The following is a 21,504-nucleotide window of genomic DNA, read 5'->3' on the forward strand; positions in this document are numbered from 1 at the left end:
CCTCGCCTGGCAGCGCCTCTAGCCGCGTCGCGTTTATCCAGGATACGGTGAGCACCTGTTTTTGCTGTTCCCTCCTGCCTTTGACAGTGTTCTGCAGAAACTGGTGTTGAGATTGGCATGTTTCCCGTATTTACAGAGAAGCCCTTTAAGAGGGAGAGTTTAGGCCAAGTTTACTTTAAGTAGGAACCTGAGAATTAAAAACCGAATTAAAAAGTTGGCCGCCGCCCTGGAGGGAGATAAAGAACCCCCTTCTCTCATGCTTCCTTGTGTGAACTGAATTTCATACGTTACTCAACAAATCTATAGCCGTGAACTCAGGTTCCTAAATAGTAGTAATGGTATTATTACTACTCTAATCTATAATACTATTACTATAGCATTATAGTAAGTATAGTATTAGTAACAACTAATAGTAATAGCTAACCTTACATTAAACTTGGAGCGAGCAGTCACTCTTGTTCCCTGCTGTGGTTTGAATGCCGCCTCGGAAACTCATGTTGAAACCTAATCCCCAGTGTGGCAATATTGAGAATGGGGTCTTGAAGACGTGATTGGGTCATGAAGGCTCTGCCATCCTGAATGGACCAATCCATTCATGAGTTAATGGGTTATCACTGAGAGCGACTGGTGGCTTTATAAAAAGAGGAGACCTGAGCTAGCACACTGAGCCCCTCACCATGTGATGCCCTGCACTGCCCCTGCACTCTGCAGCCCCCACTGGCAAGAAGCTGTCACCGGGTGTGGCCTCTTGACCTTGGACTTCTCAGCCTCCATAACTCTAAGAAATAAATTTCTTTTCTTTATAAATTACCCAGTTTCACACATTCTGTTATGAGCAACAGAAAACAGATAATCCCTTTACAGCAATGTCACCATCTTTACCTATAAGGTGGGTCTCACTATTCTTATTTTATAGATGAGGATGCCAAGGCACAGAGAAGTTAAGGAACTTGTCCAAAATCACCTTAGTGATAACTGGCAGAGCTTGAATCAGAATTCAAGTAATCTAGCGTCCAGTACTACCAACCATTGCATTCTGCTGCCTCTCAGAAATAAATCAGGCATGGAGTAATATTCATGTGTAGTTCAAGAAACAATTTATTGAAGCTTCCTTTTTCTGTCAAGTTTGGAAAATAGGAGAGAAAATAAGAATGGAGACTGAGAAGATGACCAAGTGGTTCTGAGCTCAGAGAACTGGGAAATTGAAGGAGGTAGATTAGCTAAGGGAAGATACAAGTACCTGTATCCTTCTAAAAATTTTTTTATTGAGGTGAAATTCACATAACATAAACGTAGCCATTTTAAAGTGAACAATTCAGTGACATAACATTCACAATGTTGCACAACCACCACCTCTGTCTAGTTCCAAAACATTCCTGTCACCCCAAAGGAAAACCCCAAACTCGTTAAGGAGTCACTCTCTAATCTCTCATCCCCCAGGCCCTGGCAACCACCAATCTCCCTTCTATGGATTTAAATATTGTGAATATTTCATCTAAATGGAATCATACAATAATAAGCCTTTTGTGTCTGGCTTTTTTCATTTAGCATGTTTTTGGGTTTCTTCTACATAGCGTAAGTCAGTACTTCTTTTTTTTTGGGTGAATAAAATTCCATTGTGTGTATGTAACACAATTTATCCATTGATGGACATTTAGACTGTTTCCAATTTTTGGCTGTTGTGTATAGTGCTACTGTGAGCATGCATGTGCATGTACTTGTTTGAGAACTTAGTTTCAATTCTTTTGAATATATATATGTAGGAGTGGAATTGTGGGGCTCTATGGTAATTCTGTGTTTAACTTTTTGAGGAACTCCTATATCCTTTTGAAACCCTTCCTTAAGGCCATGATATTAATATAATAAATAATATTAAACATACTAAGTATTTTGAATCAGAGTTTCTGAGTCTCAGCACAATTGACATTTGGGACCCGGTAATTCTTTGTTGTGGGAGAGCTGACCTTTGGTTACAGGAATTTTAGTAGCAATATTGGCCTCTACTCACTAGATGTCAGTAGCCTCCTCCCACTTTACTCACCAATAATGTCTGGAGACACTGTCAGATGTCCTCTGAAAAGCAAAATTGGCCCCCTTCCCACTGAAAATTACTGTTTTAAAGGCTTCCTCATAAACTTGGAGCACATGTGGCTAGCACTAAAGCAGAATACTACAACCAAGTAATGGCCTTTAAGAAATGGATATTCCCTAGAAGTCTTCCTTAGTATATAGGAAGTATTTTTTGTTTACTGTGTAATGTTGTTAAGAAGTTTGCAGATTTACAAATGTTTGACAACCAGAAAAATCTTATTAAATATTCATATACCTTTCAAATGTAACATCAGTAATATAAATCCGGCTCATCCACAACGCCAAGAAATATAGCTTCTCTCTCGTCCCAGGTACATTACATACTAAATCACATTTATAGCACACTGTATCACATTATTTTTAAGGTTAGGAGCATGATTTGTAAGACTTTTTTGATATAGGAATACTTGTTTTTTCAAATAAAAGTTCAGGCAGCGCCTATGAGGAATGTCATTTTTTGGTTCAGCCAAATAATGGAAAAAAAGCTATTTTTCATTATTGAGATACAGTGAACCAAAATGAACCTTTTTTTTTTTTTTTTTTTTGAGGCGGAGTCTCACTCTGTCGCCCAGGCTGGAGCGCAGTGGCGTGATCTCGGCTCACTGCAAGCTCCGCCTCCCGGGTTCATGCCATTCTCCTGCCTCAGCGTCCCGAGTGGCTGGGACTACAGGTGCCTGCCACCCTGCTGTGGCTCATTTTTTGTATTTTTAGTGGAGACAGGGTTTCACTGTGTTAGCCAGGATGGTCTCGATCTCCTGACCTTGTGATCCGCCTACCTCGGCCTCCCAAAGTGCTGGGATTACAGGCATGAACCACCACACCTGGCCCAAAATTAATCTTTTAACATTTACTGTTATTTACTGTTAAAGATCTTGGTGAGTGAGTTGTGGGAACCCTGAGTACATAAACACCTTTGCAATCACAAAGCTGTTAAGATCAAAACTGTTATGGAAATACATCAAGCAGCCTTAGGCACAGGCGGTATTGTTGTAGAGTCCACAGCAGTTAGTAAGGGCCATAGCACTGAACTCCTTGTCTTCCCAGAGACCAGAAAAAGAAGGAGGGTTGGTGCCATTCAGAGAAGTACTGCAACAAAAAACCAGAGAGGTACATAACAGGGTCAGACAGGAACAAAGCAACAAAACATATCAATAAGTTATACTAAGCAGCTGAAAACAAAAACAAAACCCTGAAAATCGATCCATCAGCCATGACCAAATAAACAGAACCCAATTATATTTCTTTTCTCATTCATTCCCAAGATAATACTGGCAAGAAACCCTAAACTATGTGTGTCTGCTCCTTTGCCCAACTCCTAACCACAGTCCATTTGGAAATTTCCAGATATCTCTGACTCAAAATGTATGGCTTATAATGATTTAGTATTGAACTGATTCTAAAAAGTAAGGTGGTATTCCAAGGCCACCTTCCTCTTGAAAACAGCTTACACTTAATTAGTATAAATTAATTGGACAAAAATAGTATGTCTTTCATATTCTAGATGCTAATGATCTTTAGTATGTGGCTTTAGAAAATCCACCAAAATGCCACAAGAACATAAGAATCAGGCAACATGACGAATGTCCGTGTCTACAAAAAGTAAAAATTAACCAGGCACGGTGACATGCGCCTGGCCTGTAGTTCCAGCTACTCAGGAGGCTGAGGTAAGAGGATTGCTTGAGCCTGGGCCAAGATTGTACCACTGCACTCCAGCTGGGGCAACAGAGCAAGACTGTGTCTCAAAAAAAAAAAAAAAAAAAAAAATCAAAACTATGCCAGAGCAATGATGAATCCAGCTCATACCTCATCTTTAACAGTGCATCAAAAGGATTTTTTTAAAAAAATATGTTAGTTGCCTTCTCTGATGATAACCTCCAAACACAGGAGGGGCAACATTCATTAACTTGGCCCAGTAACCTGTCAAGCAGCTAGCACCTGAATATCTACCTATATAGTGAACAGACCACTTAATAACTTCCAAATCTTTGTTTGTTTGTTTGTTTGAGACAGGGTCTCACCCTGACACCCAGACTGGACTGCAGTGGTATGGATCATGGCTCACTGCAGTCTCTAATTCCTGGGCTGAAGTGATCCTGCCACCTCAGCCTCCCCAGGTAGCTGGGACTACAGGCACACACCACCATGCCTGGCTAGTTTTGTTTTGTTTTGTTTTGTTTTGTTTTAGTAGAGATGGGGTTTCTCCATATTGCCCAGGCTGGTCTTGAACTCCTCAGCTCAAGCGATCCTCCTGCCTTGGCCTCCCAAAGTGCTGGGATTACAGGTGTGAGCCACTGTGTCTAGCCCATAACTTTTAAATCTATCTCCAGCTCTGATTTTTCTCTTGAAGTTCCCGTGTGAGAACACACAGCCCTCAGGTCTCCAGGGTAATGCTGTTGAGGTTGAATAGAGTGTGTGAGAAGGGCCATGAGTATTGGTAACAGCCTAGATCAGTGTTCTTTTCTCTTATTGGGTGCATCTTCATTATTAGCTTAGTATGCTCCAGTGAGCATACTGAGGTGGATTTTGAGTACCTTCACAGGGTGGTCCTGCAACTACCTCCAAGTTAACACATCAAAAACTGAATTAAGGCTGGGCATGGTGGCTCAGGCCTGTAATCCCAGCATTTTGGGAGGCCAAAATGGGAGGATCACTCAATCCCAGGAGTTCAAGACCAGCCTGAGCAACATAGTGAGACCCCATCTCCATACAATAAATAAATAAATATAAAAAACAAAAACTGAATTAAGCCATAATCTCTCCCTTTTACTCCCATTCCTAAAACTAGTCCTCTTCTATGCATGAATGGCACTCCTTAGACCCACTTGCTCATGCCAGAAAAGAGACAGTCATTTGAGACTCCTTCCTCTTCTTCACCCCACCTCTTCCTCCTATCTAGCCAGTGATCAATCCTATTGATTCTAGTGTATCTCTGGATCTAGTGTATCTCCAACCTCACAACCACTTAGCATCAATTCTTACCATCTCTCACTAGGACTATTACAGTAGGGTGCTTGTTGGTCTCCTTGCCATCCAAATGGCTACCGAAATGATATTTTGAAATGGCATAGTTGATCATGCCAGTGTTCAGAATTCAGCAGGTCAAAACCTAAATTCTTTAGTATTTCGTACAAGGCTTCTATGATCTCTTAGCCTTTTTTCCCACCACTCTCTTCACTCACGCACATATCACCACCAATACACACACACCTTTTGATTTGAAGGCACCAAACATTCTAGTTCCTGAAATCTTTCCTTTTGTGTGTTCCAAAACTAGTTCTTTTAGATTAATGACATATCCTCTTCTTTTCATATTCTAGATTTTGGTAAACAAGTTCGTTTTTACACTACCTGAACTCATCATGATTTTATAAATTCAACTTCACCCTCTCTCAGTTTTCTTCATTTCTGTCTCAAGAAGGGTATGATATTTTAGCCACTTATAACCATTGCTAAATCTACCTATAAGCTATCTGTATTCCAATCACAATGAGTAGAGTAATTTCTTTTTTTCATTAATATAAAATAGAGACTCTCGCTATGTTGCCCAGGCTTGTCTTGAACTCCTGGGCTCAAGTCATCCTCCTGCTTCAGCCTCCCAAAGTGTGGGATTGTAGGTGTGAGCCACCATGCCCAGCCAGTAGAGTAATTTCTTAACAGGGAAACCATTTTTCTTTACTTCTTCCCTTGCTGCTCTACTTCTCAGTGGCCCACCGACACAGGTAGACCCTGTCACTGGAGCATACTAAGACCCTGTCACTGGAGCATAATGAAGATGCACCCAATAAGAGAAAAGAACACTAGGCCGTTACCAATACTCATGGCCCTTCTCATACACTCTATTCAACCTCAACAGCATTACCCTGGAGACCTGAGGGCCGTGCGTTCTCACATGGGAATGGGTCCTGGAGCTCACCTCTGAAAGAGCCCTCTGCAGCACATGTAGGTCTCATAGGTTCTATTGGTGAAACTTGTGTTTAGGAAGGAAACGCAGTCAGCTTCAGCTCCCCTGGGGACATAGAGGATTCCTGGATAAAGGAGACAGAGATACTGAGAGGAAGATGTGACACATGCTTCTCAAGGCTCTTTATTCTTTTGGTACGAATTGTGGACACTGTTGATTAGGTTGCTTTTGCTGTATATCTGTGGAATGGATGGGTAAATCAATATTCTGAAAGACATCCTGTCATGATCTAGGGAAGTGATCTCTGCTGCCCCTGTAGTTAAGGACAATTCCACCTTCCTATTATTCCTCCAATCATCACCCTCATGCAGCAGTATCTCCATCAGAGCTGAGGCACCTACCTGCCATAGAGGCACTGATAAGGGATACACAGGCCCCTGTGAAGAGGGCCCTGACCACAACCTTGGACAAGTCACTCTTCCGGTGAGGTACTATTGATGCTGCAGACAATAAAATAAAATAGCTTCAGCTTTCCCCCATCAGGCTATCAGGTATATCCCCTCACTTAGAAGAACACAGAGGAACAAAACACAGCCGATGAAGAGCATCCTTATTACCATCCACCTGAGACTGGCCAGTGTTGCCTTAAGAAGTGTGTGTGTGTACATTAGTCCTGAGGGATCACTAACTTAGACATTCCTCAGATGAAGGATTGAGTGTCTGACCCTCACTTTAATGGTTCTGTGAACATACGCAAGACATATCTGGATTAAGCAAGGCTCTGGGTTGCTCCAGACAGCTACAAATGCCTGGCGTTCGCCACTTGAGATATGCACTCTTAAGCCTGGACCAGAATTAGATGGACTGTTTTGAGACAGAGGGCTAAGGAAAGCAACACTCACCTAAGACTTAGCCACACAGTGCATATCCCACTACTAGATGGCAATCTCATAATCGGACAGTAATCAGGCATCAAGACTAGAACAATAGAGACAGGTGTTTAACAGAAGGGGAAAAGATAAACTTAAAGGGAATTATTTCACCTTTCAATTAAATCGGCTACCAAATACATGAATTAAATGACTCTACCCCAGAATATAATTGCCTTTAAAAAGGGACACACTGAGCTATATTTCTTATTATAATCCCTTCCTTCCCTTCCCTCCCTTCTTTCCCTCCTTCCTTCCTTCCTTCCTTCCTTCCTTCCTTCCTTCCTTCCTTCCTTCCTTCCTTCCTTCCTTCCTTCCTTCCTTCCTTCTTTCCTTCAGACCTCCCTGTGTCACCCACGCCGGACTGCAGGGGTGTGATCACAGCTTACTGGAGCCTTGATCTCAGTTCAAACAATCCTCCCACCTCAGCCTCCCGAGTAGCTAGGACTACAGGCATATGTGCCAATACGCCTGGCTAACTTTTAAATTCTTCATAGAGACAGAATCTCACCATGTTGCCCCAGGCTGCTCTCACATTCCTACAGCAAGCAATCCTCCTGCCTTGGCCTTCCGAAGTGTTGGGATTACAGGCATGAGCTACCACATCCAGCCTAAGATCCATTTCTAACTTGGATCTTCCAAACTTCGGATCTGCTAGTCATCCCTGTGCCCCTGCACTCAAGGACAATTGCACTGTCTTCATATTATTCCTCCAACCATCACCCCCATGCAGCAGTATCTCCAACAGTCTAAATATATCTGTGTCTGCTTCAAAGACCCACTCCTTTAATGTTTGGTACTTGCAGATTTAAATCCAGCACTTCACACCACTCTCCCTTACTATCTATCTGCCTTATGTGCCTGCTGCTTTTATTTGTTTTAATTCTTTGTGTTTCCATGAGGACTAGTGAGCAGCCTAATTTCAAAAAGTGTCTTCACTACTGAATAAAATACAAGACCAGGCGTGGTGGCTCACGCGTATTATCCCAACATTTTGGGAGGCCAAGGCAGCAGACCACTTGAAGCCAGGAGTTCAAGACCAGCTTGACTAACATAGTGAAACCCCATCTCTTCTAAAAATACAAAAAAAAAAAAAAAAAAAAAAATTGTGAGCATTGTGGCACACACTTGTAATCCCACCTCGGGAGGCTGAGACACGAGAATCGCTTGAACCCAGGAGGTGGAGGTTGAAATGAGCTGAGATCACACCACTGCACTCCAACTTGCACAACAGAGTGAGACTCTGTCTTAAATAAATAAATAAATAAATATCTTTATTTATATATGCACTACTCCAGTTTAATGGCAAAATTGAAATAATATCATTATATTTTCTTCCTCATAGAGAAAAGTAAAATAAAATTAGTTTTTGGGGCCTCCAATCCAAACAAAAAAAGTAACTGAAGTTGAGATTATAAAGGGCTCTATACATAGCCAGGTGGGCCTGACTGCCTTAGGTCGAAGTTAACTGCAGCCTAAGAAATGGGTCAATTTCACAATGGCTTCTCTGTCTGATCCCAACTTGTACTGAAGCACCAGGACTGCCCACTGCAGAAGCTTGGATCTGGCTGTCTTACTGGGGATCTGGGAAAATGGATGAACTCACTCAAGCCTCCAAGCGTGATTCCTATGGAACTAAGATTGGCAAATCCACAGAGTGAAAATGTTGTAATGATTTCAGCTCTCACCTAGGGAAAACAAAAATAAATAAGCAAATAAATTCAGTCCCATGCGTGCAGTCTTATAACCACAAGAGAAGTTCCAGCGTACTGACAGCCCCCAATCTTTTCCATGGTTTCCCAAGGAACATGAAAGGATGCTCAGAAAATAACTGTTCCCTGAGTTACTGTAGGGATAATGACATGGAAACCACCATGGGCCTCACTGCCCAACGCTGTTCTTGTTGAAGACTATGAATAAGGAGAAGTCCTGGGAATGAGGATTGCAAAGGAAAAGGAAAGAGGCAAAGGGAAAGAAAAAGGATATTAATTTGGAGCAATTTAAACTTTTAAATGAAGAAGGGGACCTTAGGCCATCAGAAGATAGTGTCTGCCCTGGACTGCCCCAGCTGTAAAGACCCAGCAATTACATTATACAGAGAAGCTGGGTCAGAGTTGGGGCAGTGGTGGGGGCAGGCGGGGGAAAATCGCATGCAGACTGGTAATAGCTCAGGCGCTGCAAATGAGGCTGCTAGGTATGCTGTTCTGCTTGCTTTGTAGTTAGGTCTGCAACAAACCTGTGTGGCACTTTCTGTCTACCCTCAGATAACCATGGTTGAGACCTCATGGTGTTTATGCTTTTTGGATTGTCACTTACAGAAATCCACTGTTTCTCTCCCTCAATCCACTCCTCCACTCCAGAGAGACGTTTGTTCTTGTACTGAGACAGTTGCTGATAAGCCACAAACTCATTTGTGAAGAACTTGATTCCCACCATCTCAGCCACCATTGGACAATCTGTCCACTCTACACCCATCATGAAAACCATGGGCCTTAGGAGATAGGAGCAGATGACCTGAGTGAAAGAGAGATATCCCAGTGAAAGAGGAAGGACTAATAACACAGGTCAGGTGCCAAGGACCTTCTCTAGAGCCTTGGCCCAATCTCTTCCACCCTTCTATTCATGCTCTCTCTTGGCTTACTGTGGGTCAGAAGGACATGCATGGTTGAAGGGCTACCTAACTACATCCCAGAGAGACAGCCCAACAAATGAATCCTTTACCTGGAAAGTGAGCCCCTGTATGTCCACCAGTTCTCCCAGCCAGGAGAGGGCAGCGTTGATGAAAGCCAACACAGCCAAAAAGGCAACCAGGTTGGCTGCTACATTAGCAGCAAGGCCTATGGCATCTGTGGCTCCGTTGCTGGCAGCTTCCAGGACATTCCTCTCCTTCCTGTGGTCATTGGGCAGAGGGCAAGAGTAGGGTGTCTACAGTAGTCTCAGCCGCTTAGAGAAGAGAAATCCCACTGTCCCTATCATGCGGGAGGAGGGTGCAAGGCCAGTGTAGAAGGTGACAGGGTTCCTCAGAGACCCTATTAGTGGAAATTACTCTGAAGCAATATCAGATATAATTGTCATGTAATTGCACTGATGGCAAGGGCAGAGAGTACTGGCATGCAGAAGCTACTGCCGGGGGGGAGGGTTAAATGAAGAAAACCAGCATGATTAGCAAGCATCAGAGATAGGCAAGAAGGAATATGGAATCACATTATTCCCCTTCAGGGAGACTTGAAGTCTCTGCCACCACAGTGCCACTCTTAACTACAGCTCACTATCTCCCAAAGTATATGCCTTCTTGGACTCACCCACGGGGCAGCTTTACCCCCTCCTTGCTCTTGAACTTGGACTCTTCCACTTCCGGATATGCTAACTTTGACAAGGCAAGAGCACAAGGGGCGGCCATCACAGAGGCAGAAATCAGGGATGATGCATCAACCTGTGAGGCGAGACTTAGGCATCAGTGTTTCTGTCAAATCCAACTCGAGCTCACCCAGAAGTGATCAAGCAGACTATACCTACCCCGAAGGATATGAAGGCTCCCAGCACAGTGCCGGAAATGGTGGCAAACCCTCCAGTCATCACCGCATGGATTTCAGAGAGTGTCATGTCCCCAAGGTAGGGACGGATGAGCAGAGGTGCCTCTGTCTACAAACACGGAGAAAACAGTCAGATTCCAAGAAGGTGCAACTCCCCACGCCAGAGTGCCCACCCCAGCCCCAGGGGCTGGACCCTCTAGACACACATCCGTCCAGTGTGAGCACTGTTCAGTGAGCCACAGCTTCACTTAGTGAGCATAGAGCCAAGCTGTCAGGCCCATCCAGCATCTGCTTTACTTCCTCTGGCACCCAATCATGTCCTGGCTGGTATAGTTCTCACATGTTTCCATACATGCTTGTTTCATCTATTGACATGTTAAAATGTTATAGAAGAGAAATGGTATATTTTCTTTGTATATTCTCAATGTCTAAAACCATACACTTACTAAACTTATGGAATGCAGTGCACTTAATGAGAACATATTAGATAATTAAACAGTACTCATTAAATGAAATACAAATAGATGATCCAAACCCCCTGTTTATGAAATAATCAAAAGAAATAATGTTTGTGAAAATGTTATGAAATTATGAAGGGCCATCTATGTAAGCCATATCCAGCACTGACCTAAGATAATGATATCTATTATTTAACAAATGCCAACTATTTGGCTAGCACTGTACTAGATGCTAAGGACATTAATATAAATAAGGCAAAGTCCTGACTCTTAGAAGCTTATAGTCTCACATAGGAAACTAGGCTGATTATGAATAATTTCAGCAAAATGTGGAGTGCTATGGTAAAGTATCCAGAAGTACTCTGAGAACAGAAGCAGCCTAGAGCCTTGGGAGAGAAAGACCTCAGTACTAACTCCCTGTGAATATACAAGTCATTGTCCCCAACACTGAGCTGGTCAGTAGCACATACGGAGCACTACTCCATACAGACGAATGTACCAAGCAAGTATTATGGGGAAGAGCCTTGGCATTAGCCATGAGCAAGACAAGTGATTTCCTCCTTAGAGACCGTGGAAACCAAGTACTACAGGGAGACACAGGGAGAAACCAGAATGAGGATCAAACACTCTTCATAGCCTCCGAAAGGGGATACAAGTTGGACCAGGATATTCCCTACATTCCTATATAGGAAGTGGTCATTAGAAGTGGTGAAGGCTATCCCTCCAGATTAAGTATTACCAGGGAAGTGTTATTAGGCGCAAAGGGTGAACGCAATGAGCAGAGTCTTCTTTGAGCTGCTGAGTTCTCTCTCATCTGAGATTGGCTGCCCCACAGTCTTCATATATTTGACTTTTCAGAAGGAAAGCATACTCTTGTTTTGTGCCAAATTCTCAGTTCCTCAGAGAGAACAAGACCAAAAGGCCTCAAGATGCTTACCATACCCACAAAGATGTTTCCTGTCACAGCCAGGGTCTCTGTGGCAGTGGTGCCCATAGTGATTTGTAAAAACCAGGCGACCTAGAAGAATACAGAAACCTAAACCATTAATGTTAGCAGGAATCTTGGAGAACGTCTCGCAAAACTCCTCCTCCTTCATTTTACTGATAAGGAAACTGAGGCCTAGAGAAGTAGAGCAGCAAGCCCAGGGCCAAAAACCAACTTATAAACAGAGCCTTGACCAGAACTCAGGACTCATGGCCTTTAGAGCAAGTACATTAAAACTCAGTATCAGAGGCAGTCCAGCTCATCTTCTCTCTGCTCTGCCCTCAGCCTACCTAGGGCATGGGCTGTCGGTTTGCTATCAGGCATGCTTGAGAGGGCCTGCCTTTCCCCATTGTTTCTAACACTCTAGACCCTAGCTATGGGCATTTTCCCAAAGCTGACAGATGGCAAGATGAAGGCCTGTCTCCTGACTGGTGTAGGAGAATGACTCACCTTCTGAACCACCCATTGCACAAGGCCCAGGTAGTAGACAATGGACATCACACATCCAAAGAAAATGATTATTGGTAAGGCCTGTGATGAGAATGGTGAGCAGGTGGTGAGATGTTACATTGCATACTCTGTGTAGACCGTAAACTGACTGTGTTTTAGGCTTCTAAGTTAAGCTCTTAGCATTCCAAGGGCATCTCATACAGTGTAGGTATTCAGTACCTACACAAACTAGTTTAGGGATACATTTAAAATGTATTAAATCCATTGTCCCACTAGTATTAAACCACAAGCTGTTTTCTGACCCTTTTCTCCCAATTCCCATTTCTTCTAATTTTAGGATGGCAATGACCAAAGGGAAGGAGATGGATGCCATTTCCTTTACTAATGGGGTTAAACCCTCTTCTTAGGGTCAAATTGGTGTACAGGGGGGCTGATCTCTTGGACACACACTTTCATCCTCTGCTTTATTCCTCCACCCCTCCACAGACCGTCATTCCTGCCCATAAAATAGGTATCACCTGAAAAGCAAAGACATCCTTGACCAGTGTATCCCCAAAGACAAAACTGGAGCCGGCCACGGTGTAGTTCAGGAAAATCTGAAGGGAAAAAAAGAAAAAGACAGAGAATAAGAATGAAACCCAAAAGGACACACAGGAGGACGAGACCGGCCCCATGCGTCCTGAGGACCTACTGATGCTACTGAGGTTGGCCTTCCTTTGACAGCCCAGGGGCAGGCTATGTCCCCATGAGCTCTTTATTCATATTCTTAGCTGTATCCTAATACACTCTCTCCTTTCCCAACCAGATCTCCCTCCACGTCATTAACAAGATACAGCCTAATCTTCTCATGCTCCCTTCAAATCTCCTTTCTCTAGGGTTCTAAAAGGGAAAAGCCCTCACATTTAATTTCTCATACCTGGACCTGCTCTCCCAGCCACTGAAATGCACTATATCCAAGATCAGTTCTGATGACCAAGATCCCAAAGACAAACTGAAGACCTAGGCCCCAAAACACTGTCCTCCAGGACACCTAGGATCAATAAGAAAATTATTCCAATGTGAGTTCTGCTTGTCCATTACCTCGTTGGAGTTTTAAACATGTAGTCTCAGTGGAACCAACCTAGAATGTTAACAGTAAGTCTAGGGTCTGATGGTGTAGGGAGCAGGGGCAATGGTGGGGAGAAACAGGGCAGTAATATATGAAAAGCCACATATGTTCACAAGGTTTTTAAAAAATGTGTCTAGAGGTTAGATGACACTTACACACACATATACGCATGCATACATACAAATAAAAGTTTTATAAATCAATATTTTAACAGTACTATCTGCCATGCGAACTGTATTCTATTTTCCTTTCCTTCCTTATTTTTTTTTCTTTTGTTCTTTCTTTAACACTGACCTAGATTCACAAAATTGGTATCAAGATTCATTAATGGATCACAATCTACAGTTTGAAAATAAGTGGTCTAGGGCCTCTGAGAATTTTTTAAACCTCTCTTAGAAACAAAATTATCAAAGAGGCAAATTCTAGGGGTTGTTACAAACTTAGTTGTATGCCCTTGTAATTAATGCTTGATGCATATGCTTTATGATTAGCACTTGGCCCTTGGTCATGTGTTGCTATACCCAACCCAAGTACCCAAAACTCACTGCACTGTGGTGTTTGGAGCAGGCAAAGAGGATGAGGATGAACATGCAGATTCCTGCGAAGGAGATCAGCTGCTCTGGCCTTTGGGCTGTGTCTAAAGCCAACCACAGTATAAGGCCAACCAAGGAGACTCCTGCAAACACCCTGAAGAAGGAATGCCAAGACCATGTCATCAACCCAGTGAATGAAAAACAAATAACTTATAGAGAGTCTGAAAGTTATTCTCTCACTCCTGGCCTGTGATCAAAGGCCATGTGCATGCCATTGTTAGAGCTATGGCTGCTGTAGAATCCAGTTCAGAATATACATAACTGTAAGTTTTCTCTTTAAACTCTAAGGAATTGTAAAAGGCACCAGTGGGTGCAGGAAGTCTGGGAGACTAGAGAGAAAAAAGCATAAAATGTTACAGGGAACTAAGGGAGACACCGATGAACACCAAATCAATTTGATCGCTTAATGCAGCTGCAAGGCTCTGTGTTCTGATTACTTCACTGAGGAGGAGTATGAGTTTTCTCATTTCTGATACAGGCCCTGATGACAATCAGACTAAAACTCTTCTCTGAAACTAAACTCCTCCTGCCCCCGAGCAAGGTTGAGACCCAAGGCTACAAGAATCTGGACTGAGATCCTGTGCTCAGATTTTTCTCTGCACTTTGGTTCTGAAAAGCATGTGTGTGGGTCTGAGAGACTGCTCAGCAACTATCAAAAGAGAAAAAAGGAGGTGGACTGGGATGAGCTGTAAGGCCAGGTATTAAGATTCTTTTTTTTTTTTTTTTTTTACTAATAAAATTATTTATTTTATTTTATTTATTTTATTATTTTTATTTTTTATTTTTTTATTTTTTTATTTATTTTTATTTTTTATTTTATTATACTTTAAGTTCTTATCTTACCATTTCATCCAAACCCTCAGGCGGGAGATTTCAAAGGGCTTCAGACATCTTGTTAATTTTTTGCCCAGGAGCTTTTTCAGAAATGAGTAAACCAGGACAAAGATCACCAAGCAGGTGATGACAAACAAGGCCAGTGCCCTCTGGAAATTCAAGATGCAAGCTGCCAGGAAATAGGCAGCATAGGCTAAAAAGAGAAGACGCAGAGTAATGATCAGCAAGGCAGTGCTTCCAATGGGCAAATGGAACTCCAGTCATGAATGCCTGGGACTTAAAGCAAGAAAAACCCTCCAGAGACCTTGCCACCCAGCCCTACTGTCAGACGGAGCTGCACTTCTTGAGGCCAGGATAGATGTCTAACTGTCCTCTTCTTCAGGATTCCCAAGGACAGTCTGACTTAGTGCAAAGACTGCATATTTTCACCAATCCCTAATGAAATCTCATTCTCTTCTATTTTATCTAATATCCTCTCTCTGTCCCTTGGAGTAGATTTGATCAGTGTTCACCATTAGACTCTTCAAAAGTCAGTCATCTCCCCTTGAAACTTTATTACCCCAGTCACTTTAACCTTGCCTCTGGAACAAACCATGTAAACAAGGCTACCACTAGGAAGTGCAGCCATGTGGACCTCATCCCATGGCTCTCTTACTCATCCCAAAATATAATATATAGTTTTTGCTCTCACCATCGTAGCTGCCTCTTATTTTGACATCAAAGCCCCATACATGTTTTAAACAGAGCTTCGCTGTCTTTTGAGAATATTTTACATCATCGATCTTACTAGTAAACCAGCAAATAAGTAAGGTATAATACAGGCTTCTGTCATAAAGGCTGTAAGAATCATGCACTCCACCAAATCGAGCCACTAAAAAACGGGTAAGCCCACATTCTCTGAAATATTTTAAATCTATCAAATAGTACACTTTTGAAAAACAGTTTATTCTCAGATTTTACTTGTTCCTATAAGTGCAATTCAATACATTATGGTTCACCTACAAGTAGTTAAGATCGATACATCAAATAGCTTTTTAGATCAGTTTTTAATAAAAATACCTTCCACCTGGTAATCACCTTGACACAAGGCAAATTTCTAAAATAACTGTGTTTCTCACTTTCATGAATTCTCAGTGTCTCACCCAAACACAACAGGCCCAACAGGATCTTCTTGAACAAGCTGGCGTGTGTTTTGCAGAAACTTCTCGCTTTGCTGAAAGGCCACTGTCTCGTCCTAATAAGAACCCAAAAGTTAAGATACAAGAATTACTCCATCCCATTTCTACTAATTCAACTCTCAGAATTCAGATTACCTAACACAAGGCAGAATTAGCTCTTAGTCAATGAAGAACATTCTTCAGCCAGGAGGAAGTTAGGTCGTGTTCCGCAATGCCAAAAAGGGCAAATCAAACCTTGCTGGTGGGCAGCAGGTCAGAATACCCTACTCAGCCTGAACTAGCGATATCCTTGGTAGTCTCCTACCATAGAGGTGGGCACTGCTTATGTCAGGGGTCTATGACTTTCCCATTCTGAAAGGACAGGGCATTGCTAAGCTTCCATATTCATAAGAGGACCTATTCTTCTTAGAGGCAATTTGGCCATCCCTCCCTAAAAACCAAACAAACTTACGGCCTTGAACATTCAGCCAGATGTGCATTGACAGACAGGAAGGAAAATGCCACCAACCTCAAGAATCGCTCTGGATGGGCAGGCCTGAGAGCAGAGGCCCAGCAAGTAGGGATATTCAAGTTTGATTTAACAAACATGTATATGGTGCTTTCTCTATGCTGAGCTCTTTCTGAGAACTTAGCAAATACTAACTCACTGACTCCTCCTAAGACCCCTGGAGCTGTTACTATTAGCATTCCCATTTTACAGATGTGGAAACTGAAAAACAGAGAAGTTAAATAACTTTCCCAAAGTCACAGAGGCTATAAGGAACAGACACAGAATATACACTCTGGCTTCAGCATCTAAGCTCTTAACCATCATTCTATGCCACGTCTTCCCTAGATTCCAGGCTTGCCTGGAATTGTCTTTGCCACTCCTAAGTATGCTCAGCGTGCTGCAGCCATCTGAGCCAAAAGTTCTAATTTCCAAAATCTTGGAAGCTCCAAAGAAGGTGATCCGAGTAAGAAGGTCCCAGGCTGGCAGTCATGCTGAGGCAGGGCAGCTTAGCCAGGGTTAAGACCAGCCATTAACTCCTAATGCCCTGGGCCTTTGGCCCATAGAGTTCCACGGCTACCCCTCCCATCTAACACACTCCCAGTTTCTAGTCTTCCTTTTCATTCCTGCCCCCATCACCTCCTGCCCCTGCTGCAGGGAGCCCAACCCTATGTTAGCTGAGCAGAGTGTGTACTATGAGATACAGGTAAGCTGAGAAAGGAGAAAACAGTGCTTATCACCATCTGACTGGATCAACTCAAGATGATTCTTTAGGATCTCAAGAACTCTGCTTTTCTTCTCTTTAAGAGACAAGGTCTCACTCTGTTGCCCAGGCTGGAGAGAAGTGGCATGGTGTGATCATGGCTCACGGCAACCTTGAACTACCAGGCTCAAGTGATTCTCCTGCCTCAGCCTCCCGAGTAGCTGGGACTACAGGTGTGCACCACCACACCCAGCTAATTTTCTTTTTTTAAATTTTTGTAAAGGTGAGGTCTTGCTGTGTTCCCCAGGCTGGTCTCAAATTCCTGGGCTCAAGTGATCTTCCCTCATTTTTCCATGCTTAATAGAGAAAGTAGTGAGTAAAAGGGGCAGCATACCTGAGGAGCATCATTATCTTTGGAACGTCATTTGCAAAGTATATCAAGGAATGAATTTAATTTCAATCCTGGCCTTCCCATGTGTGCCAGATATCTTTGGTGTGCTCCTCCAGCGCCACTCTCCACCCCAGTCTGTGCCCTGGGAATTGAACTCATGTAAACTACATCAATGTACTCCCATGTCCTCTGGCTTGTCAAGTTGGGTTCTGCTACTGGGACCTCCACAGAAGATCAGAGTGTATGAAAAGACTGAGGTCAGTGTGTTGAGGAGGCCTTTTTAATCTGACTTTCCTGCCAGGTGCTCTTACATCTTATTCTTTCAGGCCTAGGAATAGACACTGCTCACTGCTTCAAGACTTTTGGTTCTTGCACTATCCTTTCTTATGGTGTCACCACACCTCATACATATCTTTGTAATGGTCTCTTTGTAAATAAATTCTCCTATAATTATCTTAAGTATGCCATCTGTTTCCTGTTGGGACCTAAACTGATGTACTAGATAAAGCTGGTTTAAAATTATATGCAGTCGAATGCCAGTTGAGCAAGCCTCCTGCAAAATAAGAGGCAGGCATGGACTAGTCCAAGAGTAGATACAAATCGCATGCCTAGAAAAGATTTCTTCCATCACCTCCTGACCACAACTCACCATTTCCTGGGAACTAAAATTCAGGAGTACTGCAGGAAATCAATTAAGAACACTCATTTCTGTAAAACCCATTAACAACCTATTCCTAGAATATCAGATTGGAACTGAGCCTCGGGTTTAAAAAATAAAAATAAAAAATAAGTTGGGTGTGGTGGCTCATGCCTGTAATCCCAGCACTTTGGGAGGTCAAGGCAGGAGTGGGGGGATCACTTGAGGTCAGGAGTTCAAGACCAGCCTGGCCAACATGGCAAAAACTTGTCTCTACTAAAAATACAAGAATTAGCCAGGCATGGTGATGGGCACCTGTAATCCCAGCTACTAAGGAGGGTGAGGCAGGATAATCGTTTGAACCCAGGAGGTGGAGGTTGTCTCTACTAAAAATATAGAAAAATGAACTGGGTGTGGTGGCATGAACTTGCAATCCCAGCTACTCGGGAGGCTGAGGCAGAAGAATTGCTTGAGCCCGGGAGACAGAGGTTGCAGTGAGCCAAGATCGCACCACTGCACTCCAGCCTACCGACAGAGTGAGACTGTCTCAAAAGAACAACAACAAAAAAAGAATAATGAAGGTCAGGCGTGGTGGCTCACACCTGTAATCCTAGCACTTTGGGAGGCCAAGGCGGGAAGATCACTTGAGGTCAGGAGTTTGAGACCAGCCTGGCCAACACTGTCTCTACTAAAATACAAAAATTAGCTGAGTGTGGTGGTACATGCCTGTAGTCCCAGCTACTCGGAAGATTGAGGCAAGAGAATCGCTTGAACCTGGGAGGCGAAGGTTACAGTTAGTCGAGATGGCACCACTGCACTCCGGCCTGGGCGAAAGAGCAAGACTCTGTCTCAAAAAATAAAAATAAAATAATAATGAAAAGAAAGCAGATAATCAGTCTGCATTGAAGGATCAGATTAAAGATGCCCTGAGGAACCAAGAACGGGAGTAACAGAGGATACAGACAGGGATCTGGGTGTTTTTCCTGAGAATGGCTAGCCTATAATCAATCATTCAATCTTTCCTGTTCTTCTCCAAAAGTCTCTGGGATTTGACTTCTCTGATCTATCCTTATTCACCCTGCCTTAGCCTAGGCCCTCTTCATCTCTTGCTTGAACAATGGTAAGAGCCTTTTAACTAGCTTCTGTCACCACTCTCCCTGCTGCAATCCCCTCATCACATTGCTGTCAGAATTGATTTCTAAGAAACAATATGGTTCCTTTTCCTCTCCTGCTTAAAAATCCCTTTGGCCGCTGGGCGCAGTGGCTCATGCCTATAGTTCCAGCACTTTGGGAGGCCGAGGTGGGCAGATTAGCTGAGGTCAGGTGTTCAAGACCAGCTTGGTCAACATGGTGAAACCCCATCTCTACTAAAAATAGAAAAATTAGCTGGGCTTGGTGGCGTGCGCCTGTAATCCCAGCTACCCAGGAGGCTGAGGCAGGAGAATCGCTGGAACCTGGGAGGCAGAGGCTACAGTAAGCTGAGATCGTACCACTGCACTCCAGCCTGGGTGACAGAGCAAAATAAAAATTAAAAAAAAGAAAAAAAATCCCTTTGTCTCTTGAGTATAAAACCAGACCTGTTAGGACTTTACAGCGTGTCCCCAACTAAGACTTCCTGTCTCACAGTCTTACTGCTTGCCTCTTTCCCATTATACAAGCCAGTGTTCTGCCAGTCTGAATATCCTACCCTTCACGGGACACGTAAGAACCGTTCATACCCCACGCCTGGTATGCACTATTACCTTTCTTCATCTGACAAACTCCTATTCATCCTCCAAGATCCAACTAAATGTCAACTCCTAAGTAAAGCCTTCCTTGATTCCTTCCAGTCAGAATCAGGTGCTCACTTTCTTGTGATCTTGTGGCATTTTACATCTTTGTTCTAGCACTTACCGTATAGCATGATATTGTCATTTTTCTGTTTACCTGCCTTTCTTAGGTTGTGAGCATATCAGGGAAAGGTGCATTTCTGTTTTTATCTTTGTATTCTTGGTGCCTAACTTAGTACCTAGCACATACTATTATTGCCTTAGGTTGCTAACAAGTGCCTGGCCCATAATAGATGTTCAATAAGTGCTTGCTGGCCAGGCATGGTGGCTCATGCCTGTAATCCCAGCACTTTGGGAGGCCGAGGCAGGTGGATCATGAGGTCAGGAGATCAAGACCATCCTGGATAACACGGTGAAACCCCATCTCTACTAACAGTACAAAAAATTCGCTGGGTGTGGTGGCAGGCACCTGTGATCCCAGCTACTCGGGAGGCCGAGGCAGGAGAATGGCATGAGCCCGGGAGGCTGAGCTTGCAGTGAGTCGAGATCGCGCCACTGCACTCCAGCCTGGGTGACAGAGCAAGACTCCGTCTCAAAAAAAAAAAAAAAAAAAAAAGTTTGCCGAATAAAGGAATAGGTAGATAGGTAGATAAATTCACAAAAATGATTTGCCTATATGCTTGTGACAGATAGCTAGAAAGTATGAAAGAATATCATTTACAGTGGTAGCAACATCATTCAGGGTATTAATTTTTTACTTCTTTTTAAAATTGACAAAAATTGGCTCAGTGCTGTGGCTCACACCTGTAATCCTAGCACTCTGGGAGGCCAAGGTGGGAGGATCACTTGAGCCCAGCAGTTTGAGAGACCCCATCTCTAAAAAAAAAAATGAAAATAAAATAAAATTGACAAAAATTGTATATGTTTATGGTATACAACATGATGCCTTAAAATATGTATACATTGTGGAATGGCCACATCAAGCTAATTAACACATGCATTACCTTACATACCAATTTTTTTAATGGCAAGTACTTAAAATGTACTCTTGTTTGTATTTCATCATTTATAAAATGTACTCCTACTTTTATACACTAAGAAAGAAAAATGCTGCCAATTAAAGACTTGAACAGGCACTTCACAAAAGAGAATATTCAGTGGCCAGAAAAAGCTGAAAAGGTGCACAAGTTCCTTAGCCATTAGGGAAATACAAAGCAAAGCTACAATGTGATAATACTACACACATACAAAGGAGATAATGAAAAAAGACACGCTCTCATAACACTGCCAGCAGAGTGAAATTTGGTACAAATATGTTTAGCATCTGTTAAAGCTACATAAACCTATACATACCCTATAGCATGGCAATTCCACTCCAAGGTATATATCCAATAGAAAGGTGTATTTATCTTTACTAAAAGACATGCACAAAAATATTCATAGCTGTACCATAATAG

General features: G+C 42.9%; 1 protein-coding gene and 1 long non-coding RNA gene across 2 annotated transcripts in view; one reads left to right on the plus strand and one right to left on the minus strand.

Moving 5' to 3' along the window:
* The window catches only part of LOC111552822, a 27,928-nt gene continuing 6,424 nt past the window's right edge, over window positions 1-21,504 (plus strand). Inside the window, exon 1 of the long non-coding RNA XR_002734736.2 lies at window positions 1-47. This is a non-coding gene — a long non-coding RNA (uncharacterized LOC111552822). The remainder of the gene's footprint in view (window positions 48-21,504) is intronic.
* The window catches only part of SLC28A2 (solute carrier family 28 member 2), a 25,504-nt gene continuing 6,635 nt past the window's right edge, over window positions 2,636-21,504 (minus strand). The window contains exons 4-18 of the mRNA XM_023227259.2: window positions 16,025-16,116; window positions 14,892-15,075; window positions 14,001-14,142; window positions 13,264-13,377; window positions 12,866-12,943; window positions 12,348-12,428; window positions 11,850-11,930; window positions 10,438-10,563; window positions 10,224-10,354; window positions 9,643-9,811; window positions 9,238-9,435; window positions 8,528-8,609; window positions 6,394-6,492; window positions 6,005-6,116; window positions 2,636-3,177 (exon numbers count right to left, since the gene is read on the minus strand). Of these exons, the coding sequence (XP_023083027.2) occupies window positions 3,060-3,177; window positions 6,005-6,116; window positions 6,394-6,492; window positions 8,528-8,609; window positions 9,238-9,435; window positions 9,643-9,811; window positions 10,224-10,354; window positions 10,438-10,563; window positions 11,850-11,930; window positions 12,348-12,428; window positions 12,866-12,943; window positions 13,264-13,377; window positions 14,001-14,142; window positions 14,892-15,075; window positions 16,025-16,116 (1,807 nt within the window). The 3' untranslated portion in view covers window positions 2,636-3,059. The remainder of the gene's footprint in view (window positions 3,178-6,004; window positions 6,117-6,393; window positions 6,493-8,527; window positions 8,610-9,237; window positions 9,436-9,642; window positions 9,812-10,223; window positions 10,355-10,437; window positions 10,564-11,849; window positions 11,931-12,347; window positions 12,429-12,865; window positions 12,944-13,263; window positions 13,378-14,000; window positions 14,143-14,891; window positions 15,076-16,024; window positions 16,117-21,504) is intronic.

This window comes from Piliocolobus tephrosceles, chromosome 6 (assembly GCF_002776525.5).
Source record: "Piliocolobus tephrosceles isolate RC106 chromosome 6, ASM277652v3, whole genome shotgun sequence".
Lineage (NCBI taxonomy): Eukaryota > Metazoa > Chordata > Mammalia > Primates > Cercopithecidae > Piliocolobus > Piliocolobus tephrosceles.